The following is a 27,430-nucleotide window of genomic DNA, read 5'->3' on the forward strand; positions in this document are numbered from 1 at the left end:
TTAGCAGGTAAGTGCTTATAAGAGGTATAAATCCAACTCCTTGGCAGCTCCTGTACATCTAAGGAAGAAAATGGTGCAGGCTTTTTAAATGGGGAGCAAATGGTCCTTGCAGTCCCAAAGTAGTACATTATTTACATTTATTTCAACCATAATAAAATAAGGGTGGAGCTCATCTTTCCCCACTTCCTGCTAGACTTCTCAAGTTCAGCAAATCATCAGAAGCTAAAAGCTGCAGGTGGTCCACAAACAATGGATTCCTGTTCCGAGGGTGGAATGGGTGGGAACAGTTGTGCCACAGAGGCTTCCAAAATTTGCAAGAGCGCCGCCTGTGGCTTTGTCCTTCAGACTGGGACTCTGGCTCTGGTTCACGCCTTGTAATGCCAGGGCCTGTCTTATCCTTGGTGAGATCTCGTCATGCGTGTGTGACTCACCTGTTTACTATTTGCTCAGCCCAAGAGGGCACCACGTTCATACTTCTTGCCAGTTGGCTGTAGCATTTAATTCTGTCCTCTGAACCATTCAAAGGTCAAAGCAGCCAGCTTCTGCCAGTCGCTTGTGGTCATGCTTGCCATGCAGCAACTTCAGCCCTAGGGGAGGGTCAAAAGTTTAGAATTCAAGATAATCCAGTTGGCCTGTTCTTCAGTGGAACTTCTCTCTTGGTGCTAAAGAGTACCTTTATGACAGGTAGTTATTAACTACATTTGCATCCTACCTTTCTTCTGCCATGGAACTCAAGGCAGCATCCATGGGGTTACCTTGTGGCCTCCCATCCAGGAACTGAGCAGTCCCAGATCTACATCACTTCAGTGAGTGGCTGCATCAGGTGCCTCTACACCATGATCTGGGATCAGCTCTTTGGGCAAGGGCGACGATGATTTGGTCCCCCCCCCCCATCACACACACACACAGAGCAAGAGAGCAATATGGTATATACACAGCCTAGGTCTGTGCAGCAGAACTACAGCAGCAATATTGAGTCAATTAGTTAAACAGTCCTGGGTCTATTAAAGTCTTGTACCTGATTGCATGCTAATGCCTGTGTAAATAGATCCTTGCCTCTACTAGATCTTTCCCCAGCCCCTTAAAAAAAACACCACCCATCTGGGGTACAAAGCTTGAGGTGTTGGTGGTGTTGGGGAGCAGGCAGTGAGTGTTCATCTGCAGTTAGTCTCTGCCAGCAGCAGCAGAGGTGGTGGTGGTGGCCTCTAGCTTTTCTGGGAACAGCTCAGTTTGCCCCTCCTGCAATTGGAGTGGGGACAGGACAGGTCCTCAGCAGAGAATGAGCTCTGCGTGCTGCTGGCAAAGGAAGCAGTGTGTGTGCAGCTCGTGGTCTGCTCTGCACATCTGGTCTCTAGTTTTGTGTGGGGAGGAGACCCAAATGAGGTGAAGTGACGTAGAAAGGAAGAGGAACAATCAGCAGTGGTGCAACATGATAAAACACGGCAGAGGTGCTTGTTGGCTTTTCTGCTACACATGCCAAAGAATTTGACTGGCCCTGGACTTGGGGTCCGTTTGCTGCTCTGCCTCAGTCAGCAAAGCACCTTGGGCAGCCCTGGGGCTGTTGCATAAGGGCTGGTCCAATTCATTCCTCACTTTTCCTCAGGCTTTGCCCTGCATTTCTGGCTACTGTTCAAATTTGTTTCTATGGACTGGAGCACTTGAGAGGGGAGGCTCAGATTCAGCACAGGGCAAGAAGGCCTTTGCGGAATGGTTCTTCTTTGGGTTGGGTGAGTCTTTCCCTCCAGGCTAGGGCAGAGCTCACCTGGGAAGAGCTCACCAGGCTAGGGCAGCACGCTCAGTCACCAAGGGTGCTGGAAATCTACATGACCTTATGCGGCTCACTCAGCTCTGTAAAACCAAAAGGAGAATGTCCAAGTCAGTTCAGAAAAAGGGAGAAACAAGTTCTCAGGATGCAAAAGACGTTTCATTTCAAAGCCTGACGTGTTTCAGCCTGAATTCTTTCAAAGACCTTCCTCAGGGGGCTCTAACTTTTTATCTTTTACCTTTTTATGCTACAACTTATGTTAACGTTATTTCTCCCTTTTTCTGACCTCATTGAGCTCTGTGCCTTGGAGCATGCAAATTCTGACCTCCCACCCAATAACCTTTTGTGCTACGGAAGAAGCAAGAATCGGCCCAGAGAATCTCTGCACTATTTTCTGCTGACCTTCAGGAATTAATAGGCTACTGGCATCAGGCTGGAGGTAGAGCTGTGAGCCAGAGCATGCCAGACAGAGCAAATAGTATCTCACACACCAGGATGGGCTAGTGAAAGGATGCAGAACTGTTTTGTGGTGGGGTGTAGTACATTGCCCCCTACCCTGCATCGGGGGGGGGGGAGGCTGGATGGCATCAGGGGGTGTGGCCTAACATTCCCCCTGACACCAGTCTCCCTTTTTCGGACAGGAAGGAGGCACAGAGGAAAAGCAGTCTGCCCCACACCCCTGCTGTGATGGGAGCTAGCAGCAGGGATGTGGAATAGCCTGGGCTTGACTTGCTGGCTCCAGCTGGCACTCTTCTGACTCCCAACCTCACACCTTCTCATCCATGTGGATCTGTCTGAAATGGGAGATAGCAGTAGGGATGAGGCGTATCAGGACTCACCCATGAGGGAAAGAGCAACCGCATTCCCCAGCATCTGAGCGTCAAGTCCTGGCTGCCCCAGTGTCCCACATCACCACTGCTAGCTATAATCAGAGATCAGAGAACTTAGGCTATGAGGAGGTACATAAATGTAATAAATAAGTAAACAAATGGAGCTACAAGCTCCTGAACTGTTAGGAACCTCTTCAGTTTTGCCAGTTTATGAGGAGCAGTCAAAAAACAATTTAAAAAAACAACAACAACAACAGAAGAAGAAGAAGAAGAAACCATCACTGTGAAGATCCAAAAGCACACACAAGGAATCATCATACGTCCCAAGCTGTGGAACTGAGTCACTTGGCCCTTATCATTTGGTGGAGAGTAGAGATGTATAATTTCTGGAAACTTTGAAGCCATGGAAAAAACCCAGAAATTTTCGGAATAATTGAAATAATGCAATATTAGCACTTTTTACAGATTGAAATTCACTTTGTTACTTTAGGAACATAAAATGTAATTATGTCCAAGTTGGTTTAGCATAAAATTATTACATTTGGTATATTAAAAGTACAGTGTATTCAAACAATTATTACAAATTGAATTTACTTTTTTACTTTTTTTTTTACTTCTTTTGAAGAAACCATCAACATTAGTAACAAAGAAAAATATTTATGTCTCTGCTAGTCCTCCACAGTGTCAAGCAGACATAAAGCAACCATTCCCATAAAAAGAATTGAGGTGGGGGGGGGGGGGAAGGGGGAACCAAGATTCAATTAATATGCATGGAATTTAATCAGACTCATTTTCTGAGCTATAGCTATTACTATCAGTTTCAGTCTTTGCTTCAATGGCAATGCTGCCCCCTAGAGGCAGAAATGCATCTTGGTTTTGCATTTGAGAGTTGTAGTCTCAGTTTGGGACCTAGGACTTTGCTTGTCCTTGATGCACAGAAATTGTAATAATCTGATACTGTACATAGTTTTTAGAAATCATTTGGAGAAGTAAATATCTGAACACCTTGTCTTAAACATTTTATTCATCATGCTAAAATAAAACATCCCATATTCTATTTTTTCTTCATTTTTCCCATTTTTTTGTAAACCCCCCCCCCAAAAAAAGACTTCTTGAAAAAATGGGGGGAAATGTTTTTATCTGGGGTTTTTCCAGGCCTTCACATCTCTAGTGAAGAGGCAGGATTTGAATCTAACCAATAACTACTCTCTGTAGTTAAGGGGCTTGGGGGCCAATGGGCAGTGGCAAAAGGTCCGCAAAGAGTCTACTTGGTCCTTCAGTGAAAATACACAAAAGCAGAACATTTTCATCAAGGGGGCTGTCTTCATGGACAGTGCTGAGCTGGCGCCACTCAGACACCAAACCTGGCTCCATCAGCATAAGAGATTCTTATAGAGGAGCACCACACTTTGTAGGTACCTCCATCAAGGAAGTACCTACTGGGGAGGGCCTATGAAGAAGCGGACAAGACCAAAAGCAGAGTGATGATACATTGATAGGGCTTGTGGGCATTTTGCAATGGCGCCAGATGGAAAGCAGAGGGGACTTGGGAATCTCTATGCATGCACTAAGGATACCATGGATTACAAGATGTGATGCTTAAGGGCAATGCATTGGACACATCTCATGGTGTGGGTTGAACTCCATTGTAGGTGGTGTAGCTGCTGAACCCTGCAATCTGCACAATCCACACTCCATCCACAAGTCCCTTTCCCCATCCACACCTACACAGACATTAGTTGTGAGATTCAGCAAAGAAAGCAGTGCAGGTCACATGCTAGGACCCATGTGATAAACTCTCCTTGAAAAGGTCTGGTTCCCTTCCTGCACTAACCCAATCCTGAATCCAGGGCATAGGACATGGCAGGTTTCTGGCACTGGATGTTGGCAACCCCAGGGCATATTCTTGAGCACCCAGGAGTTGGAGCTGTGAAGTGGTTCTAGTCCTGAAGCCTGTTGCAGCCCTGAAAAATGGCTGGAAATAAGAAAAAGAGGCCTGTGAGCATCTCTTCCACTTACCACTGTGTAGGGAAAAGGCCAGAGAGGAGTGTGGCTTGAGCCCCATTCCCTTTCCCCCCAGAAGTTAGCCCCTGGGGTCCAGCTCATTGTCATTTGAGCTGGTTCCAATCAGATTATTATTATTATTATTATTATTATTATTATTATTATTATTTATTTATTTATTTATTTATATAGCACCATCAGTGTACATGGTGCTGTACAGAGTAAAACAGTAAATAGCAAGACCCTGCTGCATAGGCTTACAATCTAATAAAATCATAGTAAAACAATAAGGAGGGGAAGAGAATGCAAACAGGTACAGGGTAGGGTAAGCAGGCACAGGGTAGGGTAAAACTAACAGTAGAAAGTAACAGTAGAAGTCTGCACAACATCAAGTTTTAAAAGCTTTAGGAAAAAGAAAAGTTTTTAGTTGAGCTTTAAAAGCTGCGGTTGAACTTGTAGTTCTCAAATGTTCTGGAAGAGCGTTCCAGGCAATCAGAGCCTTGATCCTGTCTGCCTGAGAAGCTGAGATACAAGAACTCCATCCTGGATGTGGGTATTTGTCACTCCCATCTGGTAAATGTTTCAAACATCCTTTTCTGTGACCACAGCCTGTTTCTCCTGAAGAGAGTGGGGCAGAATTGAGCCAAACGCCTTCAGCTTTTAGACAAGGAGCCCTTTCATGAGCTATCCATGAACAAGCTTTGCCACGCCTGGTTTGCTGCTCCAGTCACTTGGGACGCAAGTGTCTCTCCTCGTGCTGTTTCCAAAGTGTGTTTGAGCAAAATAGCTGGCACAACATGGCCAGAGATGACAGCTCATGGGTTTAGCAAAGGTGAGTTGTGGGGCTTTCTGGGCAAGCTGTTGAGGGAATGATCAATTCTCTCTCAGGGTCAGATTGTAATAACCCCTTCACCACCCAAAACAGCTCTGCTGGACAGCACTCTGTGACTATACTTAAGATAGCTGCTTTCCCTTCTACTAAGTCTGTTCTTTTCAACTCTATATCAAGTGATCTGGGAAGCAGTTGGACCGTTGGATGACAATGGAGTTAAGGGAGGACTAAAGGAGGACAGGGAGACTGCAGAGAAGCTGAATGAATTCTTCGGATCTCTATTCACTGCAGAAGATATAGGATAGACACCTGTGCCCAAACTGATGTTTTCAGGGAGTCTGAGGAACTGAGGCAAATAGTGGTGACAAAAGATGAAGTTCTGAACCTTATTGACAAATTGAAAGCAAATAAATCACCCAGATGGTATCCATCCTAGAGTTCTCAAAGAATGCAAATTTGAAAATGCTGATCTTCTAACCAAAATATGCAGCATGTCCCTAAGCTCAGCCTCTGTAGCAGAAGACTGGAGGATGAGCTTACGGACATGGAGGATGGCCAATGTAACACCAATTTTTTAAAAGGAATCCAGAGGGGATCTGGGAAATTACAGGCCAGTTAGTTTAATGTCTGTTCCAGGTAAACTGGTGGAAAGCATTGTTAAAGACAAAATTAGTAAGCATATAGAAGGGCAGGTCCTGCTGAAGAAGAATCAACATGGCTTCTGCAAAAGTAAGTCCTGACTTAATAATCTTTTAGAGTTTTTTGAGAATGTCAATAGACATGTAGACAGGGGTGATGTGCTGGACATTGTTTACTTGGACTTCCAAAAGGCTTTTGATAAAGTCCCTCACCAAAGACTCCTGAGCAAAATTAGCAGTCATGGAATAAGGGGAAAGATCCTCTTATGGATCAGTAACTGGCTAAAGAATAGAAAGCAGACAGTAGGAAAAAATGGTCAATTCTCCCAATGGAGGAAAGTAAATAGTGGGGTCCCACAGGGATCGGTATTGGGTCTAATTCTTTTCAACTTGTTCATAAATGATCTGGAATCAGGAGTGAGCAGTGAAGCGGCCATGGTTGCTAAATAACACCAAATTATTTAAGGTAGTTAAAACAAAAAGGGATTTGTGAGGAGCTCCAAAAGGACCTCTCCAAGCTGGGAGAGTGGGCATCCAAATGGCAGATATAGTTCAATGTAAGCAAGTGTAAGGTGATGCACCCCTGGTCTGATCCAGCAGGGCTCTTCTTATGTTTTTAAGGCACTCTCTTAGGTATCCTGGTCCCAAGTTGTACACTAGTACAATGGCTCATTACCCAACCCCTCTTGGCTCATTACATCAAATAAGGAGGGGATCGCCGGCTGGGTCCAGGAGGTTGTGAATGCCTCCATGAGAGAGGGAGTGGTGCCGGCCTCTTTAAAAGAGGCGGCAATTAGACCACTCTTGAAGAAGCCTAACCTGGACCCGGAAGATGTTAACAACTACAGGCCGGTGGCTAATATCCCTTTCCTGGGCAAGGTGCTTGAGCGGGTGGTTGCAGGACAACTCCAGGCACTCTTGAATGAAACGGATTATCTAGATCCATTTCAATCGGGTTTCAGGCCTGGTTTTGGAACGGAAACTGCCTTGGTCGCCCTGTGGGATGACCTCTGTTGGGAGAGAGACAGGGGGAGTGCGACCCTGTTGGTTCTCCTAGACCTCTCAGCGGCCTTCGATACCATCGACCATGGTATCCTTCTGGATAGGTTGTCTGAGCTGGGAGTTGGAGGTACTGCGTTGCAGTGGTTCCGCTCCTACTTGGATGGTCGATTCCAGAAGGTGGTGCTGGGGGATTATTGCTCTGTGCCGTGGCACCTAAGCCATGGGGTTCCACAGGGTTCTATCTTATCCCCTATGCTGTTTAACATATACATGAAGCCGCTGGGGGAGGTTATCCGGAGATGTGGACTGAGGTGTCATCAATATGCGGATGATACCCAGCTCTACATTTCCTTTTCATCAAACCCAGGTGAGGCAGTGACTGTTCTGAACCAGTGCCTGGGCACGGTAATGGACTGGATGAGGGCTAATAAACTGAAACTCAATCCAGACAAGACGGAGGTACTGTTAGCGGGTGGTTCTTCTGTCCGGCGAAGTGATGTTTGCCCTGTCCTGGACGGGGTTGCACTCCCCCTAAAGGATCGGGTCTGTAGTTTGGGGGTGCTCTTGGATCCAGAACTGTCACTTGAGGCACAGGTGAACTCAGTGGCAAAGAGCACCTTTTATCAGCTCATGTTGATATACCAGCTGCGCCCTTATCTGGACAGAGATAGCTTAGCTACAGTTATCCATGCTCTGATAACCTCTCGTTTGGATTACTGCAATGCGTTATACGTGGGGCTGCCTTTGAAAATGGTTCGGAAACTTCAACTGGTGCAAAACAGGGCAGCACGCTTACTAACAGGGACTGGCCGATGAGACCACATTACGCCAGTCCTTTTCCAGCTTCATTGGCTGCCAGTCCAGGTCCGGGCCCGATTCAAAGTGCCGGTATTAACATTTAAAGCCCTAAACGGCTTGGGGCCAGGTTATCTGAAGGAACGCCTCCTCCCATATGTACCTGCCCGGACCCTAAGGTCATCTTCAGGGGTCCTTCTCCGTGAGCCCCTGCCAAAGGAAGTGAGGCAGGTGGCTACCAGGAGGAGGGCCTTCTCTGCTGTGGCACCCCGGCTGTGGAATGAGCTCCCTAAGGAGGTTCGCTTGGCACCTACATTATATGCTTTTAGACGCCAGGTGAAGACCTTTTTATTCTCCCAACATTTTAACAATCTATAAATTTTAAATAACATGGTTTTAAATTTGTAATTTTGCATTGCTGCTGTTTTTATCTGGTTGAGCTTTTATATTGTATTTTATATTATGGTTTTATACTGTTGTATACTGTTGTTTTATACTTTGAATGGTTTTAATTTTTGTGAACCGCCCAGAGAGCTCCGGCTATTGGGCAGTATAGAAATGTAATAAATAAATAAATAAATAAAATAGTACCAAAACCTTAAACCTGGCCTGGCAGTGAACAGGCAGGTGATGCAGTTCCCTCAGCAAAGGAGTTGCATGCGGAAAAGGGGCAGCACCTGACAACTGCTGAGGTGCTGTATTCTTGACTGTAGCCCTGTTCCATGTGACTTTGATGGCAAATCCTGCCTTGCAAGAGGAAAAGTGGTTGTGTGAATCCACCCAAAGGGAAATATACTTCTTCAAAATCATCAAATTAAAGGGCAAAGGAAATTTTAAAAGACAGGCATTTCTTTATCAGTTTGGGTGTATTGGAACACAGAATGCTCCTCACGTAGCAAAAACAAACACACTCAAATAGGCCATGTGTCTGTAGCATGGGCTCCAGTGCATGGGCGCAAATGATGGAAGAATAAAGTCAGTTCCCTACTGCTGCTTCACAACTGTCTCATGGCCTTCCATGCACTAACCACATTTCCTGTCATTCCCAAACCACAATGACTTGCCAGCCCACAACCCAGTCCCTGCAGCGAGGAAAACAGGATCTTGCTCCCACTGTCTGGTCTGGTGGTAACTTGATCCTAGCGCTATACAGCACCCACCACATGCTGTAGTATTCCTTGTTCTAACATTTTGCCCCAGCACTCATTCTAAGCAAGAGGCCTGCTTAAAAAAATCCTCCAAAGTCTACGCACATAATCCACACTCTAGGACTGACATTATTATTATTATTATTACCCTGCCTTTTGCCTAATACTGGGCCTCAAGACAGCCTTACAAAATTTAAAACATATACATTTTAAAACCTATGAATAGGAATATACAAAAGTTAAAAGATACATTCCAATATTAAAACATTAAAAATACATGACAATTTTAAAAGTCCTTAGCACAGACGGAGGCCCAGATTAATTGCCAAAGGCCTGCTGGAACAAAAACGTTTTGCCTGCCTCCGAAAGCACATCAAGGAGGGAGGCAGATGATCTGGTGATTACACTGGAAGACTCTCTAAAAGGAATTGAAAACTTAATGAGAAAATTGAAAGAATTTGGTGCAGTAGCCAGTTTTAAGGCTAACAAACAAAGCTGTTAACAAAAATATGAAATCCCAAGAGCAAACAAAATTAATAGATAAAACAGGTTTTAAGATTGAAAAGAAGGTAAAATACTTTGGTATTACTTTGACAAATATGAATTGTATGTTATTTCATAATAATTGTTAAAGTATGGAATGAAATTTTTAAAAAGATCTAGTAAGATGGAAGAAAATTCAATTGTCTCTCTGGGTAGAATTGCTACAATTAAGATGAATGTATTACCGAGAATGTTGTTTTTGTTTCAGACAAAAACAACTGGGGAGACTGCCTCTCCCCAGTTTAAGAAGGTTCCATTGATAAGTACTCTTTGAGTCCAATTCTGTAGCTAACTGTGAATCCACCTAATAGTTGTTCCATCTAGCTCACTTTTAGCTAGTTTGTTAATCAGAATGTCATGTGGTACTTTATCAAAAGCTTTGCTGAAGTCAAGATATATGATGTCCTCAGCATTCCCACAGTCGAGAAGAGAGGTTACCCGATCAAAAAATGAGATCAAATTAGTCTGACAGGATTTGTTCCTGACAAATCCATGTTGGTTTCTAGTAATCATTGCATTGATTTCAAGATGTTTACAGATTGACTTCTTTATAATCTGCTCCAGAATTTTCCCAGAGATGGATGTCAGACTGACCAGTCTCTAGTTCCCAGGTTCCTCCTTTTTGCCCTTTTTGATGATAGGGACATTAGCCCTCCTCGAACTGCTTTTGTTGCCTTGGTGGATGACTTATGCCGGGAACTGGAGAGGGGGAGTGTGTCCTGGTTGGTTCTGCTGGACCTCTCAGCAGCATTCGATACAATCGACCATGGTATCCTTCTGGGCTGCCTTGCTGGGATGGGACTTGGAGGCACTGTTTACAGTGGCTCCATTCCCTCCTGGAGGGGCGGATCCAGAAGGTGGTGCTGGGGGACTCCTGTTTGACTCCTTGGCCGTTGGCCTGTGGAGTCCCTCAGGGTTCTGTTTTGTCCCCCCCCCCCATGCTTTTTAACATATACATGAAACCGTTGAGAGAGGTTATCCAGAGTTTTGGGGTGTGGTGCCACCAGTACACTGATGACACCCAACTCTACTACTCCTTTACACCCAATTCCAAGGAAGCGGTTTCTGTGCTAAACAGAATGGACTGGATGAGGGTGAACAAATTGAAGCTTAATCCAGACAAGACAGAGGTGTTCCTGTCAGTTGAAAGGCAGATCAGGGAATAAGGATTCAGCTTGTGCTGGATGGGGTTACACTCCCCCTGAAGACACAGGTCTACAGCTTGGGTGTGCTTCTGGATTCAGCCTTGAGCCTGGATGCCCAGGAGTGCATTTGCCAGGAGTGCATTTGTACAGTTTTTATGCGTTGCCAAGCAATTACCACCAAGTGCCAAGCTCAGCTGCTTTGTACATCATTGGGAAGCCATTGAGAAGTGTATCTGTAGTGGGATGCCAAGAGTTGAACGTGTGTAAGGCTTACAGGGATGATCTGTAAAGGGTGACAGGGGAAGTGTGTTTGAAGGGCATGTGAGGACTGTCTTGGAACTCGTTTTAAACGTGAAATGGTCAGATTGTGGATAGACTTAGAGCTATGTTGAGGTATCAGTAGGCACCTATGCAGGGAGAAGACGTCTGGAACCCCAATAAAGATGTTAGCAAAGGCTCTTATTTTTAAAGGAACTTTGCAAAGGGAGCATGAAGTGTTACAGCTTCATTTATTTTATCTATTTAAAATTATTATTAGGCCATCTTTAAGGGTGAAGCCTCCCAAGGCAGCATGTGGGCTAAAAGCAACAATACAGTTCATTAAACCAGCAATGACAAATGAGTCCAGAAGTCCCAAGCTAAAATGCAGGGTTCAGAGCTTTCCCGAAAGCCTGCAAAGAAGGGACCTGACAAACCTCAGTCTGTAGCGCTGCATCAGAAGAGCGCTGAGGCTGGAGCAGACCGAGGGCCCACCTAGAATCATAGAATAGTAGAGTTGGAAGGGGCCTAAAGGCCATCTAGTCCAGCACTCTGTTCACACAGTGGCTGACTAGCTGTTGACCAAGAAAGCAAGACTGGGTGCAAGAGCACCCTCCCACCCATGTTCCCCAGCAGCTGGGGAACCTGAAGCGCCCTCTCCCGTCTCTTCACGAACTTGACTGGAGACGGCGAGCCTTTGACGGTTTAAGAGTGAAAAGCAGCACCGGAAATTGGGCTCGAAAATACTCTGGCAGCTGCCCAGGCAGGGGGTGGGTGGGTATTCTCTGCCCCTCTTCTTTTTTCACGGCCAAATAAACTTTTGGAAGTTTGCAGCTGCGGCTTTCACAGGCCAGCGAACCAGGCCAGCGGCCTCCCCCCACCCACCGTCCCTTCAGCGGGCTCCGGGCCTGATTCTGCGCCACTGGGGTGTCCAGGCCGTCTTCCAAAGCAGCCCATGGGGGCCTTCGGAAGGGGGAGGGAGCGTCGCGACCCAGCGGGAGCGGGGGCGGTGGGGGGGGGCGCCAGGTGAGCGCGGGAGGGGCGCCGCCGCCGCCGCCGCCTCCTTCTCCTCCGCGGAAACGAGTCACCGCCCCGCCCTCCTGCCCCGCGCGCGGCAGCTGATCACGTGGTGGCGCCGGCTATAAGCTTTGGGCCGCGCGCTTGCTGGGGCAGACGGACAGGCAGGCGGAAGAAGGAGAAGGAGGGGAAGGAGAAGGAGAAGGAGGCGGGGTCCGAGCTAGCGAGGCAGACGGGTACGGGGGCCGCGTGGTGGACGCTCGCCTTTGCCAGGCGAGGAAGGAGGACGGGAGGTCGCCTGCCTGCCTGCCTGCGCCGGAGGGAGCCGCCGGGAGCCCAGTCGGTGAGCGAGCGAGAGAGCGAGGGGTCCGGCGGGCGGGCGGGCGAGGGCGGCGCTTCCCTGGCGCGGGAGCGGCCGTTACGCCTGGGCGGGAAGGCGGCGGCGGCGGCGGCCTCGGCCTCTCCCTCTCCCTCCCCCCGTCCCTCCCTCCCCGTTGCCAGGGCCAAAGCCGCGCTCGGGCGGCAGTGAGGCCGGGCCGGTGCCGGCCAGGGCCCGCGGCGCCTGACCCTCCCGGCGCCGCTGCGGCCGCGGGGTGACCTTGGGCGGCCCCTCCGGCGGGCCGGGCTGCGCGTGGGCCGAGCGGCCGGGGAGGGCCCGCGGAGAGCCCCGCCGCTTCGGTCCGGCGCGTCCCTCGGGCTCCGGGCTCCCCGGGGCGGCTTGCCGTTGTGCGGCGGCGATGGCGATGCTGCTGCTGCGCGCGAAGAGCCGCGAGGCCTCCCGAGGAGGGGCACCGCGCAGAAGCGCCGCCGCCGCCTGCCCGCACGCACGCACGCCCGGCCGGCAACCCGCAAGGAAGGCGGCGGGGTGGGCGGAGCGGCCGGGCGGCCGAGCCCCGGGGAGACGGGCCCGGTGGGCGGCCGGCCGGCGCAGGCCCCGCGCCCACGTGGCGAGCAGCCAGGCCCCTGCGGTAGCCATCTTGCGGTTGCGCCCATCATGGCATCCCTGCCACCGGCGCGTGCCCCGGTGGCCCCCGGAGGTGGTGGTGGTGGGCGGCGGCGGCGGTGCCCGGTGCGCCCCGCGGAGGAGGCGCGGAGGTCCGGCGGCTGAGCAGCTCCTGCGCTCTGCTTTCAGGATGAAAGAGCGGCACGTGCCCCTGGGTTCAGCGCCATGGAGGTCGGGTCCACTCTTCTAATTCCAGCGAGCCCAATGAGCTTGAGCAAAGAGACTGCCAAACGTATTGTATAGCATTAGCTTTCTGACTTTAAGCGCATTCGTCAACAGTATTTAATTTTTTAACGCTATTTATTATAGTATTTTCATACCTCATATTTTTGTTTACACATCGAAGTAACAAATTGTTAATTTGAAGCCACCGAGATTAGTATCATGACTTCAATGGGACCAACAACACCTCTGATGGATTTTATAACCAGCACCGTGGGCAGCGACGCTTCGGGCCCATTGGTGGCTTTCCTTTGGATGCTGATATTAGGCTTCATCATTGCCTTCATTCTGGCGTTTTCCGTGGGTGCCAATGACGTAGCAAATTCGTTTGGCACTGCAGTGGGCTCTGGAGTAGTGACTCTCCGGCAAGCTTGTATCCTGGCATCTATCTTTGAGACGGTGGGCTCCGTTCTCCTGGGAGCCAAAGTGAGCGAGACCATCCGGAAAGGGCTGATTGATGTTGAAATGTACAACTCTACCCAAGAGCTACTCATGGCTGGCTCCATCAGCGCCATGTTTGGTGAGTAAACATGGGCTACCTGTTGTTGGCACCAATTCAAAACATGTGTGTGGCTGGTATTGGTAATAGCGCTGCTAGCTAGCTTTGCTGGGATTGTTCTTGTCAAGAGACCACATTGTGAAGCAAAACTTAAAGCAGTGTAATAATGGCTTTGTGTTCATTTAACAGCTTTACCTTTCTTGCTTAGGTTCGGCTGTCTGGCAACTAGCAGCTTCTTTTTTGAAGCTTCCCATTTCTGGTACACATTGTATTGTTGGGGCAACAATTGGCTTCTCACTGGTTGCCAAAGGACAGGAAGGAGTCAAGTGGTCAGAGCTACTTAAAGTTGGTAAGTGAGAATCTTATTGTCAGGTTTTTTTAACCAGTACACATACTTATAATAAACTTAGACTTTGTTTTCTGTTTGGAATTGGCAATGGTGAATGGATGCAGTGTATCCTCTTGGAGCAGCAGCAAGAGCTAAATATTTTCTTCTCCCCTTTCTAGTTTTGTCCTGGTTCATCTCTCCCCTTCTTTCTGGTATCATGTCTGCTGTCCTGTTCTTCATTGTTCGGATGTTCATTCTTTCCAAGGTATGTATTCCTAACAAGCATCATGAATGTGGGAGGTAGGATTTCCAAAAATGCTGCTAACATATCTAAACTAATTCTGAAAAGTTGAGAGGAATGGGATTCTAATGGATAGTGAGTTGCATTGTACAAAAGCAAGACTAAGGACATATTAGACGTAATTCACATTAGTCTAGGTTGAGCATCTAGCTAGACAGGCAGTACATAAGAGCCCTGCTGGATCAGACAAAGGGTCCATCTAGTCCAGCATTCTGTTCACACAGTGACCAACCAGTTGTTGACCAGGAACCCATAAGCAGGACATGGCGCAACAGCACCATGTTCCCCAGGAACTGGTGTATACAGGCTTACTGCCTCTAATGCTGGAGGTAGCACATAGCCATCAGGACTAGTAGCCATTGATAGCCTTCTCCACCAGGAATTTATCCAAACCCCTTTTAAAGCCATCCAAATTGGTGGTCATCACCACATCTTGTGGTAGTGAATTACATAGTTTTCACTATGCACTGTACTTTTATCTGTCCTGAATCTCCCACCTGTCAGCTTCATGGGATGATCCCATTGTGTGCAAGTATTTTGAGAGAGGGAGAAAAATGTCTCCCTATCCACATTCTCCACACGATGCATAATTTTGTCCCCTTAGCCTCCTTTTTTCCAAGCTAAGCAATCCCAGCTGTTGTAACCTTCCCTCAGAGGGAAGATGTTAACTAAGATATTAATCATTTTAGTTGCCCTTTTCTGCATTTTTTCCAGCTGTGTAGTATGGATACAGCTATTCTAAGTGTTGTCACACCATAGATTTGTATAAAGACAGTATGATACTGTCAGCTTTATTCTCAATTCCTTTTCGAATAATGCCTCCTGCGCACTGAGTTGACATTTTCATCGAACTGTCCACCGCAACCCCAAGATCTCTTTCTTGTTCAGTCACCGCCAGCTCAGATCCCATCAGGTTATTCTTGAAGTTGTTGGTTTTTTTGGCCCAACTTGCATCACCTTACACTTGCTTACATTGAACCACATCTGCCATTTGGATGCCCACTCTCCCAGCTTGGAGAGGTCCCTTTGGAGCTTCTCACAACCCCCTTTTTGTTTTAACCACGTTAAATAATTTGGTGTCATCGGTAGTAGCCAAACCTCAGCCAGTTTTCTTTATCAAATATTTTTGTGGGGGTGGGGGTGGGGGGCAGCAGCTGTGGCTCCTGGTGGAGCTCATGCTGCGCATGCAGAAGGTCCCTGCATCAGTCCCCTGCAGCATCTCCAAGTAGGGCTAAGAAGAATCTTGCCTGGAACCCTGGAGAGCTGCTGCTGCCTGTCAGTGTCAACAACACTGAACCTGCTTTTGGATTTTTTTAAAAAAAGTGGGCCGTACATATTTTGATCAGAATAGAACACTGCATAAAAAGTATGTCGTGTTAATTTTATGTCCTGAATACGTGATTTTTTTTCCTGCAGCAGCCCAATGTGAAACAGTTGATGGGGGGGGGACTAAAACTGCACTTGGAGGGCATCCGTGGGCTACCTGACATACCCGATCTCCCCCTCTGAGATCGGAGAGAGAGATCCACCCTTTATGGGAGGTGATCTGATGTCTGTCGGCAGAGATAAAAAGTGGTTGGGGGTGTGGGTCAGTAGGGGAAGTTTTGGATGTAAAGTTCTCTCAGTTCCCAACTGCACCCTGTGGGATGGAAATTATTCCAAAAGACAGAGAACAGAAGTTTAAAACCTTCACCGCTCCTCCCTAGTGCCTGTCCTGCCCACATGAGCTCAGCAGGGCATTGGTATCTTGGAGGCTCTGACTTTGGTGCTCTCAGAGGTCAAGCTTTAGATTGCGCTCACCGTAGAATCTAAGCTTTACTTAGGAATTATTCTGTTGTAAGGCATAGCAACACAGTGGTCTGTATTTCCCTTACATTGTTCAGATTGAGAAATGGGGACATTGTGGTTTGAGCATGGTTATTGTAGCGATGTGTGGCAACACATTTTTGAAAGTGGAAATTATTCTGTGGAAAGTCGTGGACTGAAAACATTCCCCCCCCCCAGACGGATCCTGTTCCAAATGGATTACGTGCCTTGCCTATCTTCTATGCCTGCACAATTGGGATCAACCTCTTCTCCATCATGTATAGTGGTGCACCTTGTAAGTACCTGTTAAAATAATAAGCTTAAATTTTTATGATCCTTTATTAACTTCTCAATCAAACACAGAATTTTACCCCTTTTGCTTTACAGGACAGAATTCTCCTAGAAGGCAACTGGCCTGGGCCAGTTAAAGAAGGCTGCAGGCTAGCATACGCTGAGCTCAACCCTAGATAGTTACCCCACCCAAGAGGCCATCTCACACTGTAAATGACTAGAGACCTTTCTCCTTAGTCCTCACAGGAACTGCAGATTCTGCTGCTGCTGCACCACAATCCCACCCCCTTTTAATTATCTGAATTCTCCCTTTCCCTCTTTGATAACCCATTGCTGAAACCCACGATATTAGCTGCTGCTGCTGAATCTGAGCCATGTACTCCTATTAAGGCCAGTGGAAGGACAGGCGGCCTTGTGGTGGACGTCTCACTCTGGCCTCCAAGCCTTTATTACTTTTGATCCCAAAGAATGTACCCTTTGTTACCCTTCCTGCAAGAAGAGCAGCAAGTACTTTGAAGAGGATTTTCACATTTCTGTGTTGGAAACTTCTGGGAATATTCTGACTGAAATTTTAAACCAACCGTTGGTAAGGGGTGGGAGAAAGAATCTGGTTGATTTCTCACATTTCTACAAATTAAGTTGCTTATAAAAGTCTCTGTGGGAAGTATGGAAGGCATCCTTGGTGACGATTTGATTTATGACCTGGGAGTGGCAAGATGTAGGCAGTTGCACTCATGAAGTTGCACATCAAACAACAACTGAGCTGCTCTGGCCTTAAGCACAGATAGTCATAATGAAGTCTTTTAAAGGCTGCGCTAGTAAGTGCTCGTGGTTGAAAACCTCCCTTGTTTGTACAGAGGTCTCTGAAGCAAGCACAGCAAGTAAAGGGAGGGTAATATTAAACCACTTGCTATGTCCAAGGAATGCTGTAAGTCTGGCATTGCAGAAGGCCAGCCCTGATAATGTGATGCAGCTCCTTCTAGGCTTGGAAGCATGTCTGGGTGATTTTGCAGTGCATGGAGAGAAGGTAACCTGGCGGGCTAAGTTCTAACTAGTTGCTTGGATGCTAGACTTTAATTGCTGTGAATATGAAAGGTGCAGTAGGTTTTGCACATCATGTCAGAGCAAGAAAGCTGCAAACACTAAAACATTGATTCAGCGGGGGCGGGGAGAGGTCTTGTGGATTTGGAAGGGCTCCTGCCTTGGCGTTTTCAAGATGCATTGTTTTATTTCCTAGTGCTGGGCTTTGACAAACTTCCCGTCTGGGGCATGGTCCTCATTTCGGCGGGGAGTGCTGTTGTCTGTGCTCTCATCGTCTGGTTCATTGTCTGTCCAAGAATGAAGAAGAAAATTGAGCGTGAGTAGTTTCCAACTTAATTTAGAATTGTGTGAACATGTTGTACAGCGTGGATGTCTTTAGATGTTGCACTTATAAGTGCTGAGTGACTGGCTTCTTCGGAGTGTGTTAATTCTTAGATGAATAATTTAAATGTGAAGTATATGAAGTTAAGCGTGTCTTGACAAAAAGTACTCGCTGCCATATATTGGTGCCCAGTATCTTCTAAAGTTGAGAGTAAAAAGCCTTTTGCTGTGCATTCACAGCACAGGCTTAACTGCCCTGTATAATTTCAAGCAGTTAAATGCAGCAGCCATTAATATTTTGGGGCAAGGGCAGTTTTCCCCTGCAGTTTGGCTGTGGAGTTCTCATGTCTGTCTGATGTGCTGAGTTCCTTGCAGCCTTGAGTGAACCTGCTGCTATGATGCACCACAGCTGCCATATTAAAATGGTGCTGTGAGCTCTGGAAATGGCAGGCATTTCTGGTGGTGTTTGCAGCATGAAGTCCTTCAAGCTTGTACCTCTGTACCTTTTGCTCTTCCACCCCCAGTTCTCGCAAGCTGTTCCCAGGTCAGTCGTTCGAAATGAATCTGTCTCTGTACTCTGCCCCACCTTTTTGATGTAGCCTTTTTGGCTATATTTTGGAAGTGCAAAACCAGTCATGAGCTACCACCCTGAAGTACTCTGTACGTGGTGATGGGATGGGGAACCTTTGTGGTCTGGGCACTGAATGTTGATGCCAGGGCAGGCCCACACCGCCTCCCAGTGTGCATCATGCAGTGCCCATTTTACTTTCCCTGTCACCTCTCTGCCTGTGCTTGGAGGAGCAGCTTAAAGTGCCAGCAGAGTCATGCGCAAAGGGGAACAGCTCCTCCAAGTGGGGGCCCTCTATGGGGGTTCTCCAGCCTGCTGGTTGCATCCTGCTTTGCTTACTGGCTGGAGGTTCCACATCCCTGACCTAGTACCTGAGCCATGGAACTTTGGGTCAGGTAGTGCTTGTTCCTTAAGTCGGAATATAGAACTCAATACTCTTGAGCTGCTTGCAGAGAAAAGGTGGGCTGTCAGAAGTCTCCATAGTTATGCAGGTCACTTGAAATGATCTGCCTCTCGGCTGTAACTCTGGATACTGTCCTTGGAGTGTGCTGGTACAACAAATGCTTATTTAGTTGATGGCCTGTTGGAACTTACTACTTTCTGCAGAAGAGATCAAGTCCAGTCCTTCTGAGAGTCCCTTAATGAAGAAAAAGAGCAGCCTGAAAGAACAGGATGAAATTAAGGCAACGTTGGATAACAGAATCGGTGACAACGGTGACAGGAGCCCTACAGCTGAAGTATCTTCTGTGCCTCACAGAGCAGCTGTTGAGGAAAGAATGGTCTCCTTCAACTTGGGGGACTTGGAGGAGATTCCAGAGCGCGAGAGGCTTCCCAGGGTTGAGATGAAGGAAACTAGTATCGATAGCGGTGAGTTAATTCTAATGATGGGGGTGGGGGCTGTGTAGTGTGACATGCAGCAGCGTTCTGCTCCTGCAAGAGCCTTGCCCATACTTTGGCGATGGCTGACACAGGGGCTGAGCTGTCTTAGTGAAACCTCTCTCTGTGCCTGCAGGGGCCATGCAGCTTCCTAATGGCAGCCTTGTTCAGTTCAGCCATGCAGTCAGCAATCAGGTGAGTTCCAGCGGGCATCATTACCACACGGTGCACAAGGATTCGGGCCTCTATAAGGAACTTCTTCATAAGCTCCACCTGGCCAAAGTGGGTGACTGCATGGGAGACTCGGGAGACAAGCCCCTGCGGCGTAACAACAGCTACACCTCCTATACGATGGCCATCTGCGGCATGCCTCTGGACGCATTCCGTGTCAAGGAGACTGAGCCAAAAGGGGGAGATGAGATGGAGAAGCTGACGTGGCCGGGGGCAGATTCCAAGAAGAGGATCCGGATGGACAGCTACACCAGCTATTGCAACGCTGTAGCAGATGCCCACCCGGCCGATGTGGATTTAAGGCAGGCCGAGATGGGTGTTGGCAACAGGAAGGGCAGCAGCAGCTCGCTGGATGAGTGGCACGACCAGGACAAGCCAGAAGTGTCACTCCTCTTCCAGTTCCTGCAGATCCTGACAGCCTGTTTTGGATCGTTCGCTCATGGAGGGAATGACGTGAGGTCAGTGGCTAGGCTTTCTCTGGCTGTTCTCAGGAACTGAGTCCTGTTGTGTTCAGCTTGCCCTTGTGTAAAATTGTTTTGTGTAGCGGAGTCTGGCTGGTGTGGGGCCTTTGGCAAAATTATTCCCACCCAATTACCGATACATAAGAGTTCCAAAGACCTCCAGGCCTTTGGAAGAAGAAGAAATGTTGATAATTTATTTTTCTCTGTCACTTCCTGTGTGGGTTGACTCTGTGTGCATTCCCTCTTGGCAGCAATGCTATCGGTCCTCTGGTTGCCCTGTACTTGGTCTACCAAACGGGTGACGTATCTTCAAAGGCTGCAACTCCAATCTGGCTATTGCTGTATGGCGGTGTTGGGATCTGCACCGGCCTGTGGATCTGGGGGAGGAGAGTCATTCAGACCATGGGGAAGGATCTGACTCCCATCACACCATCTAGGTAAGAGGGCAGAGAGTGCTTGACTTTATAGGAGAGTATGTGATCAGCTGGGGAAATAAATGGTGTGGCCCGGGAACTGAGCTAGCATTGATTTGGCCAGCTTGAGGGACCCATTAATTGAACAGATCTGAGTTGCTGTGCTTGCTTTCAGGATGTTTGCAAGTTTCTCCACAGGGATTTTGTAGAAAATAACTGGAAGGGGTTCAATATCACACATTTTATATACCCAAGGGATACATCAAAAACACACTAAAAAAGCTGCAGTTTAAGCCTCTCTAGCTGTTTTCACCCCCTCTTGAGGAGGGTGCATGCTGTCCATCTGTGCTTTAGGGCATTCCTGGCAGATGCTTAACTTGTGAAATAATAAGAGAGATTTTCAAAGGTGTCTCAACCATTTCCCTGTAATGGTTTTCTTTTTCAGTGGATGCTCTTAACATTTAGGCTACATCCTTTTAACCGCTTGTGATCTGGGTTGTCCTTTCTGGCAACCCTGTGTTGCTTGCTGATTTCTCCAGTTTATATATGCCCAGTTGTGCTAAAGTCTGGCTTCTAGACCCCACATAAAGGGTTGTAGCCTTCAGCCTTTGAACCAGGCAGCTGACGGCTGCAGGTGGTCATGTTCAGTGTTTTGGAATGTGTAGGTGACCAGGGGAGCAGCGACCGTTTGTTTCATATGGAGCTGCCAGACTGTCCGCTAGTTCCTGTCTCCATGGAGGGTGTTTTGCCCCTTGGGGTTCACCATTTTGTGCTGGCCTTGGTAACCAAGGTTCCTGAGGCAGGTTTGGAGCCAGAAAGGGTGGTGTGAGCTTGCCTGTTTGGGCCCTGCAATGCTCTGCACTCTGAGCAGCTTGGTGACAGCAGCCTGGCCTGGAAGGAGCTGGGCAAAGGGTGGTGGGAATGGCTGTGCAGCTGCCTCGGGAGCCAGAGTCCTGACCCTTTCACTCTACCCAAGCTTTCTTCCCTTCCTTGCCCCCCCCGGCAGCGACACACTGGCCATGGTGAGTCCTGAGGTTGCCAACATCCATCTGCTGCAGTTTGAATTATGTACAGAGACTTGCTTAACATGTTGCCAGCCCTCTTTTAAGGGAGTGTTTGAGAATTCCTTTGGTGTCATGAAATCCTCCCCACCCCACCGCTTCTCCAGGAGTCCAGCCAGGAGCAATGTCTGATGTAGAGTATTAAAGATATCTAAGAACATCTTCTTGTCCACAGTGGCTTCAGCATTGAACTAGCATCTGCTTTGACTGTGGTCATCGCCTCAAATGTTGGCTTGCCTATCAGCACGACTCACTGTAAAGTAAGTGGAAATGCTTATCTGTGCAAAAGCAGTGTGAATGTACTTGGCAAGGACCAGTCATGTTGTGGCTGGGTGCGCGTGAGCCAGGTGTGACTTTCCTGCTCTTTCCACAAACATGCTTTGGCCTGCAAAGTGGCTTGTCTTTGTATCTTGTCCTTCCTAGAGATGTAAAATTTCTGGAAGTTTTGAAGAAAGAAACTGTTTTTGTCTGTGTTTCCGGAATAAAACACAGAATCTTTTGAAAAAAGGGGGTTGGGGTTGGGGAATGCAATATTAGAACTTTTTACAGATTGAAAGTCACTTCATAACTTTAGGAATATAAAATGTAATTATGTACAAGTTGGTTTGGTAAAATTTGTCACATTTGGTGTATTAAAAGTACAGTGTATTCAAACAATTATTACAAATTGAATTTACTTTTTTAAATTTCTACCTTTTTTGTAACAAATGGAGCTATAAGCTCCTGAACTGAAAGGAACCTCTTTGGTTTTGCCAGTTTATGAGAAGCAGGCAAAAAACAATTTAAAAAATCAAACAGAAGAAACCAACATTAGTAACAAAGAATATCATTTATGTCTTAAACATTATATACATCATGCAAAAATAAAACATTCCATAATCCATTTTTTCTCCCCCCCCTTTTTTTCCAATCCAAAAAGGCTTTGGGAAAAAACAGTTTCCGCCCCGCATTTTTCTGATATCCCCCCCCCCAGTCCTTCACATCTCTATAATCTTTCCTCCAGGATATTTGAGAGCATTGTCCATGGACCTCTAGCTAGGCTGGGAGAGAGTATTTTCCCCAAGGCCACCTCTGGGAGCAGGGATTTGATCCTTGATCTTGCTAGCCTGCCCAACTTTCCACCCACCAAACTATGCTGGCTCTCAGCTATGGGCCTTGGCTTAAGCTTGGAAATAATTAACCTTGCCCTTGAGTACATTGGGTTTTAATGTAATGTGGAGAGTTTAGGTTTTTGTGTTTACGCTTCATATTTCTGTGAACCTGATGAAGCCCGGACTCTCCTGAAAAAAACTTGAATGGCTTTTTTGCCCTTGTGTCTGCTGTTAGATGTATTTTCCTGTTGGGAGTTCTCGCGCAAACCTGACAGAGGGCCTGGATGGTTATCGTGTGTGATGTCGGCTTCTATGCAAATGGCATTTTGACCACCAGGTAGCTAAGTCCTGTGCTTAACCCCTTGCTGCTGCAGGTGGGATCGGTGGTCTCGGTGGGCTGGCTGCGCTCCAAGAAAGCTGTGGACTGGCGCCTGTTCCGCAACATCTTCATGGCCTGGTTTGTCACGGTCCCCATTTCTGGCCTCATCAGTGCTGCCATCATGGCACTGCTCAAGTACCCCATCCTAGGAGTATGAAGCGGACGTGCCGAAAACCCCTCGGCTTTGCTGCACAAGCGCCTGTCTGCATATCCTTGCCAAATGGCTTGAAACAGTGTTAGAGTGACTCCAGCAAGTACAAGAGAGGGGGCCGAGTATCTTCTTTGTGCTGTATTTGCTTTTATGCATAATCTCTTTTCTTGGAACTAGAGAAGTCCCACTTCTCCCAGGCTGTGAATCATTGTGTCTACATTTCTATACTGTTTTGTATTGAGCTTTAAGTTCATAATTATTGTTGTCAAGGCGTATCATTCGTGTTCTCTGAGCTGCGCTGAAACTCAAACTTGGCAAAGCACAAGGAGTTGGAGGGAGGAACCTAGCAGAAGTATGTGTGGAGGAGCCACTTTTATAAATAAAACCTTTCTAAATAAAAAAAGCAGGCTAGGGTGATTTCTTGGGGGGAGAGAGGGCGTGTCAGTTGGGATCTTGCGGCTACATGCAGAGTGAATCACAATGGTGCTGTGTGTAATTCTGGCACCATACAAATAAAGCAGATTTTACATGTATTGCTATTTTAAAATGATATAATGAAATGCATAAATATTTCCACACGGTCAAAGGAAGCAGTTCTTATTGGGTAGAGAAAGTTACCCATCCATAGTTTATTCATCTATATTGTCCAATAGCTGAAGCTTTCTGGGCGGTTCACAAAAATTAAACCACAAACGACAGCATAAAAACAGAATAGAATACAGAGGCTTAAAACTACAGTGTAGAAATATAACCGGAATAAATCCTAGCAGCAATGCGGAGCTTCACAATACAATAATAGATTTAAAACAGCAAAGCTAAAAGACTTAACACTAAAATTCTGGGACAATAAAAAGGTTTTCACCTGGTGCCGGAAAGCACAATGTAGGCGCCAGGTGAATCTAGCCTGAACGTTCTGTTGATGAATGCCTGGTCGGATCATCTCTGATCCTCATAGCAGGCGAGCATGCTGATCTGCTTTGTGTCACCGAAACCTGTCTGGATTGAAAAGGGAATGGTGTAATCTCTCCCAAAAGTGTCCACCAAGGTTTCTTGTGCAGCACCAAGCTAACTAGAGGGGTGGGGAGTGGAAAGGGGGGGGGGGTAGCCTTGGTCTATAAGGATTCCATCTCCTTGGTTACACCATCCGGTAACCTCTCATTTCTGCAAGAAGAAGGGGGCCAAGTTTGACGGGCCACCCACAGGGGCTGATGGATTTCTGAGGTCTCAGGGATTTTCCTGCAGACATAGCTGGCAGTGCTGTTGAGGATCTGGTCTCTGCTTGGAATGAGGGAATGGTCGGGGGCTATTGTTATCATCACTCTCAAATGTTCTTGACCCAGCTGTGAAAGTGTGTCAGTTCCTTGGTACTCCTAGGTCTGAGAGCAATGAAATGCATATGTTGATGATTAGATCGCAAATGGCAAAAGACTTGTAATGAATATGGTTGAACACACATTAGAAATCAGTTATGATTTTTTTTTTTGGTGGTGCTCGCAGCAAAGAAATCTTTGATGCCACCATTATATCTGCTCAGTGACATCCAGCAGAACTTTTTGGGTTATTAAAGACCTCTTTGGTGTAGGCTGTAAAGTACAGCTGCTCAGACTCTGAAAGGTTCGCTGTGAGCAACTTCCTAGATCTTTTTGCAGTAAAGTCACTTGTATCTGTGCTGACTTAGATGCTGTTGTTTTGACAGTCTGAAATGGAGCTATCACATCATCTAATTAAGTTATGAAATCCTCTCAGCTTGCATATCCTGAGGATGGGCGCAAACTAATTAGAGGACTGAGGCCTACTATTTGTTCTTTTGCTCTTTGTCCATTTTGGCTTGTGGAATCTATTGTAGGTGAGGTGGCTATCTGGAGATCTGAGGTGGTCAGTGCGTCTTTACAGCTTTCAAGGAAGAAGTATCAATGCCTGCTGAAAAAAAAAAAACCTATTTCAGAGAAGGTCCTGCCACCCAGGTTCTTCATGGCGACATTCTGTTCATCTTTGAATGCCCAGTAGGGCTGCTTCTGAGGATTGTAGTTGTCCCGGTATATATAAGGGAAGGTGGTCTGCCGGGTATGCTGATCCCTAATTGTTTAGGGCTTTGTAGGGTAACACCATAGCCTTATCGATCCAAAGGGAGAGGCGCGTAAGAAATAATAATAATAATAATAATAATAAATTTGTGGCTCGGTAGCTAACAGGCATCCAGTGCAGTTCTTTTAATACAGGTTTTATATGAGCAGAGCTAGGTGTTCCCATGAGCACCTTAGCTACTGCGTTCTGCACTAAGTGTAGCTTCTGAACCACCCACATGGGTAGCCCCACATAGAGTGTGTTACAGTAGTTTAGTCATGAGGCAGTGCATGAATGATTGGCTAGGCTATCCCTGTCCAGGAATGGGTGTAGTTGGTGTACCAACTGAAGTTGATACTGGGCGCTTCGGGCCATCGAGGTCACCTGAGTCTCCAGTGACAAAGATGGATCCAGGAACACCCCCAAATTATGGACCTGCTCCTTTAGAAGGGAGTGCAACCCCATCCAGAACAGGCAAACACACCAATTCTCAGACCTGGGAACACAAACTCTTTTTGGGATTCAGCTTCAGTCTGTTGGCCCTCATCCAAGCCATAACCGTATCCGGGCAGTGGTTAAGAACGTGCATGGCCTCTCCTGATTCAGATGTTACAGAGAAATAGAGCTGGGTATCATCAGCATGCTGGTGTCACCTTGCCCCAAATCTTCTGATTACTGCTCCCAACAGCTTCATATAAATATTAAATAGCATTGGGGAAAGGATGGTGCCTTGAGGCACCCCACTATTCAACTTCTATGGGGCAGGAGTATTCTCCCAATGCTATTTTCTGGAACCGACCCCACAAGTATGAGCTGAACACTAAGACAGTGCTGCCATTCCCCAACTCATTCTGCAATGTGTTCCAGGAGAATTCTGCGGTCAATTTATTATTATTTATTTATATAGCACCATCAATGTACATGGTGCTGTACAGATTATACACAGTAAATAGCAAGACCCTGCCACATAGGCTTACAATCTAATAAAGTTGCAGTAAACAATAAGGAGGGAAAGAGAATGCAAACAGGCACAGGGAAGTGTAAACAGGGTGAAGCTAACAGTATAGAGTCAGAACAAACTCAATATTTAAAAGCTAAGTTTTTAGCTGAGTTTTAAAAGCTGTGATTGAGTTGGTAGTTCTCAAGTGTTCTGGAAGAGCGTTCCAGGCGTAAGGGGCAGCAGAAGAAAAAGGACGAAGCCGAGTAAGGGAAGTGGAGGTCCTTGGGCAGGCGAGAAGCATGGCATCAGAGGAGCAGAGAGCACGAGCGGGGGAATAGTGTGAGATGAGAGAGGAGAGATAGGCAGGAGCTAGACCATGAAAAGCTTTGAAGGTCAACAGGAGAAGTTTATATTGGATTCTGGAGTGAATTGGGAGCCATTGAAGAGATTTCAGAAGTGGAGTGACATGGTCAGAGCGGCGGGCCAAGAAGATGATCTTAGCGGCAGAGTGGTGGACAGAGACCAGCGGATTGATGTGAGACGAAGGAAGGCCAGAGAGAAGAAGGTTGCAGTAGTCCAACCGAGAGATAACCAGTGCGTGAACGAGAGTCTTGGCAGAAGAGAGACAAAAATGGTCGAATCCTGGCAATATTATACAAGAAGAAACGACAGGATTTAGCTACTGCCTCGATATGAGGAATAAAGGAGAGCGAGGAATCAAATATATGGTATCATGTCAATGGTATCAAAAGCCACTGAGAGATCAAGGAGTGGCAATACGGTGGCTATCCCTCTCCTGAAGAAGGTCATCCATCAGTGTGACCAAGGCCAATTCTGTCCCAAAAGCAGGTCTTGAACCCAGACTGGAATGGATCCAGATAATCAGTTTCATCCAAGTGCACCTGCAGCAACACCAATCTCGAGTACCTTGCTCAAAAATGGGGTAGTGGCGACCAGATGATAGTTACCATAACTCTGGGTCAAGGGAGGGGTTTTTCAGGAGTGGTTGCACCACCGCCTCCTTCAAGGCAGCAGGGACCACCCCATCATGCAGTGATGCGTTTACCACTCCCCTGATCCAGACGGGCAGCTCCCCGCGGCTAGCTCAAACAAGCTATGATGGGCAAGGGTCGAGATAGCATGTGGTGGGTCGAGCAGATGCAAGCATCCGCAGCCTCAGGCTCCAAAACTTGAAATTGATCCCACAAAGCAGGATAAGATGATGCGCTGGACACCTCAGCAGACACTGAATCAATAGCGGCGTTCAAGTGAGTGGTTTTGCAAGTGTCTTGCAAACTCCTCACAGCGAGCCTCCGAGGGTTCCAGTATTGGATTAGGTGGGTTAGAGATGTAAGAAACCCTTGGACCACCCAGAAAAGCTCAGCTGGACGACAGCTTGAGGATGC

The 27,430-nt window shown here is 47.3% G+C and overlaps 1 protein-coding gene across 1 annotated transcript; it reads left to right on the top strand.

The window, feature by feature from the left end:
* Positions 1–12,144: 12,144 nt before the first annotated feature.
* SLC20A1 (solute carrier family 20 member 1) lies at positions 12,145–23,423 on the top strand. Its single transcript, XM_063139500.1, has 11 exons — positions 12,145–12,320; positions 13,110–13,722; positions 13,910–14,050; positions 14,209–14,294; positions 16,335–16,431; positions 17,665–17,784; positions 18,964–19,224; positions 19,370–19,922; positions 20,177–20,362; positions 21,575–21,659; positions 22,865–23,423. The coding sequence occupies exons 2-11, from the start codon at positions 13,365–13,367 to the stop codon at positions 23,024–23,026; spliced, it is 2,049 nt and encodes a 682-aa protein (XP_062995570.1). The 5' UTR covers positions 12,145–12,320; positions 13,110–13,364; the 3' UTR covers positions 23,027–23,423.
* Positions 23,424–27,430: the final 4,007 nt, after the last annotated feature.

The sequence above is a fragment of the Elgaria multicarinata genome, chromosome 12 (genome assembly GCF_023053635.1).
Source record: "Elgaria multicarinata webbii isolate HBS135686 ecotype San Diego chromosome 12, rElgMul1.1.pri, whole genome shotgun sequence".
Classification (NCBI taxonomy): domain Eukaryota; kingdom Metazoa; phylum Chordata; class Lepidosauria; order Squamata; family Anguidae; genus Elgaria; species Elgaria multicarinata.

What these genes read in the sequence shown, in the direction of transcription:
- SLC20A1 (XM_063139500.1), top strand. Translation starts at nt 13,365, where the DNA reads ATGACTTCAATGGGACCAACAACACCTCTGATGGATTTTATAACCAGC. An exon ending in GTCAGAGCTACTTAAAGTTG is followed by an intron (nt 14,051 to 14,208) that starts GTAAGTGAGAAT and finishes TCCCCTTTCTAG; the next exon opens with TTTTGTCCTGGTTCATCTCT. An exon ending in GGATGTTCATTCTTTCCAAG is followed by an intron (nt 14,295 to 16,334) that starts GTATGTATTCCT and finishes CCCCCCCCCCAG; the next exon opens with ACGGATCCTGTTCCAAATGG.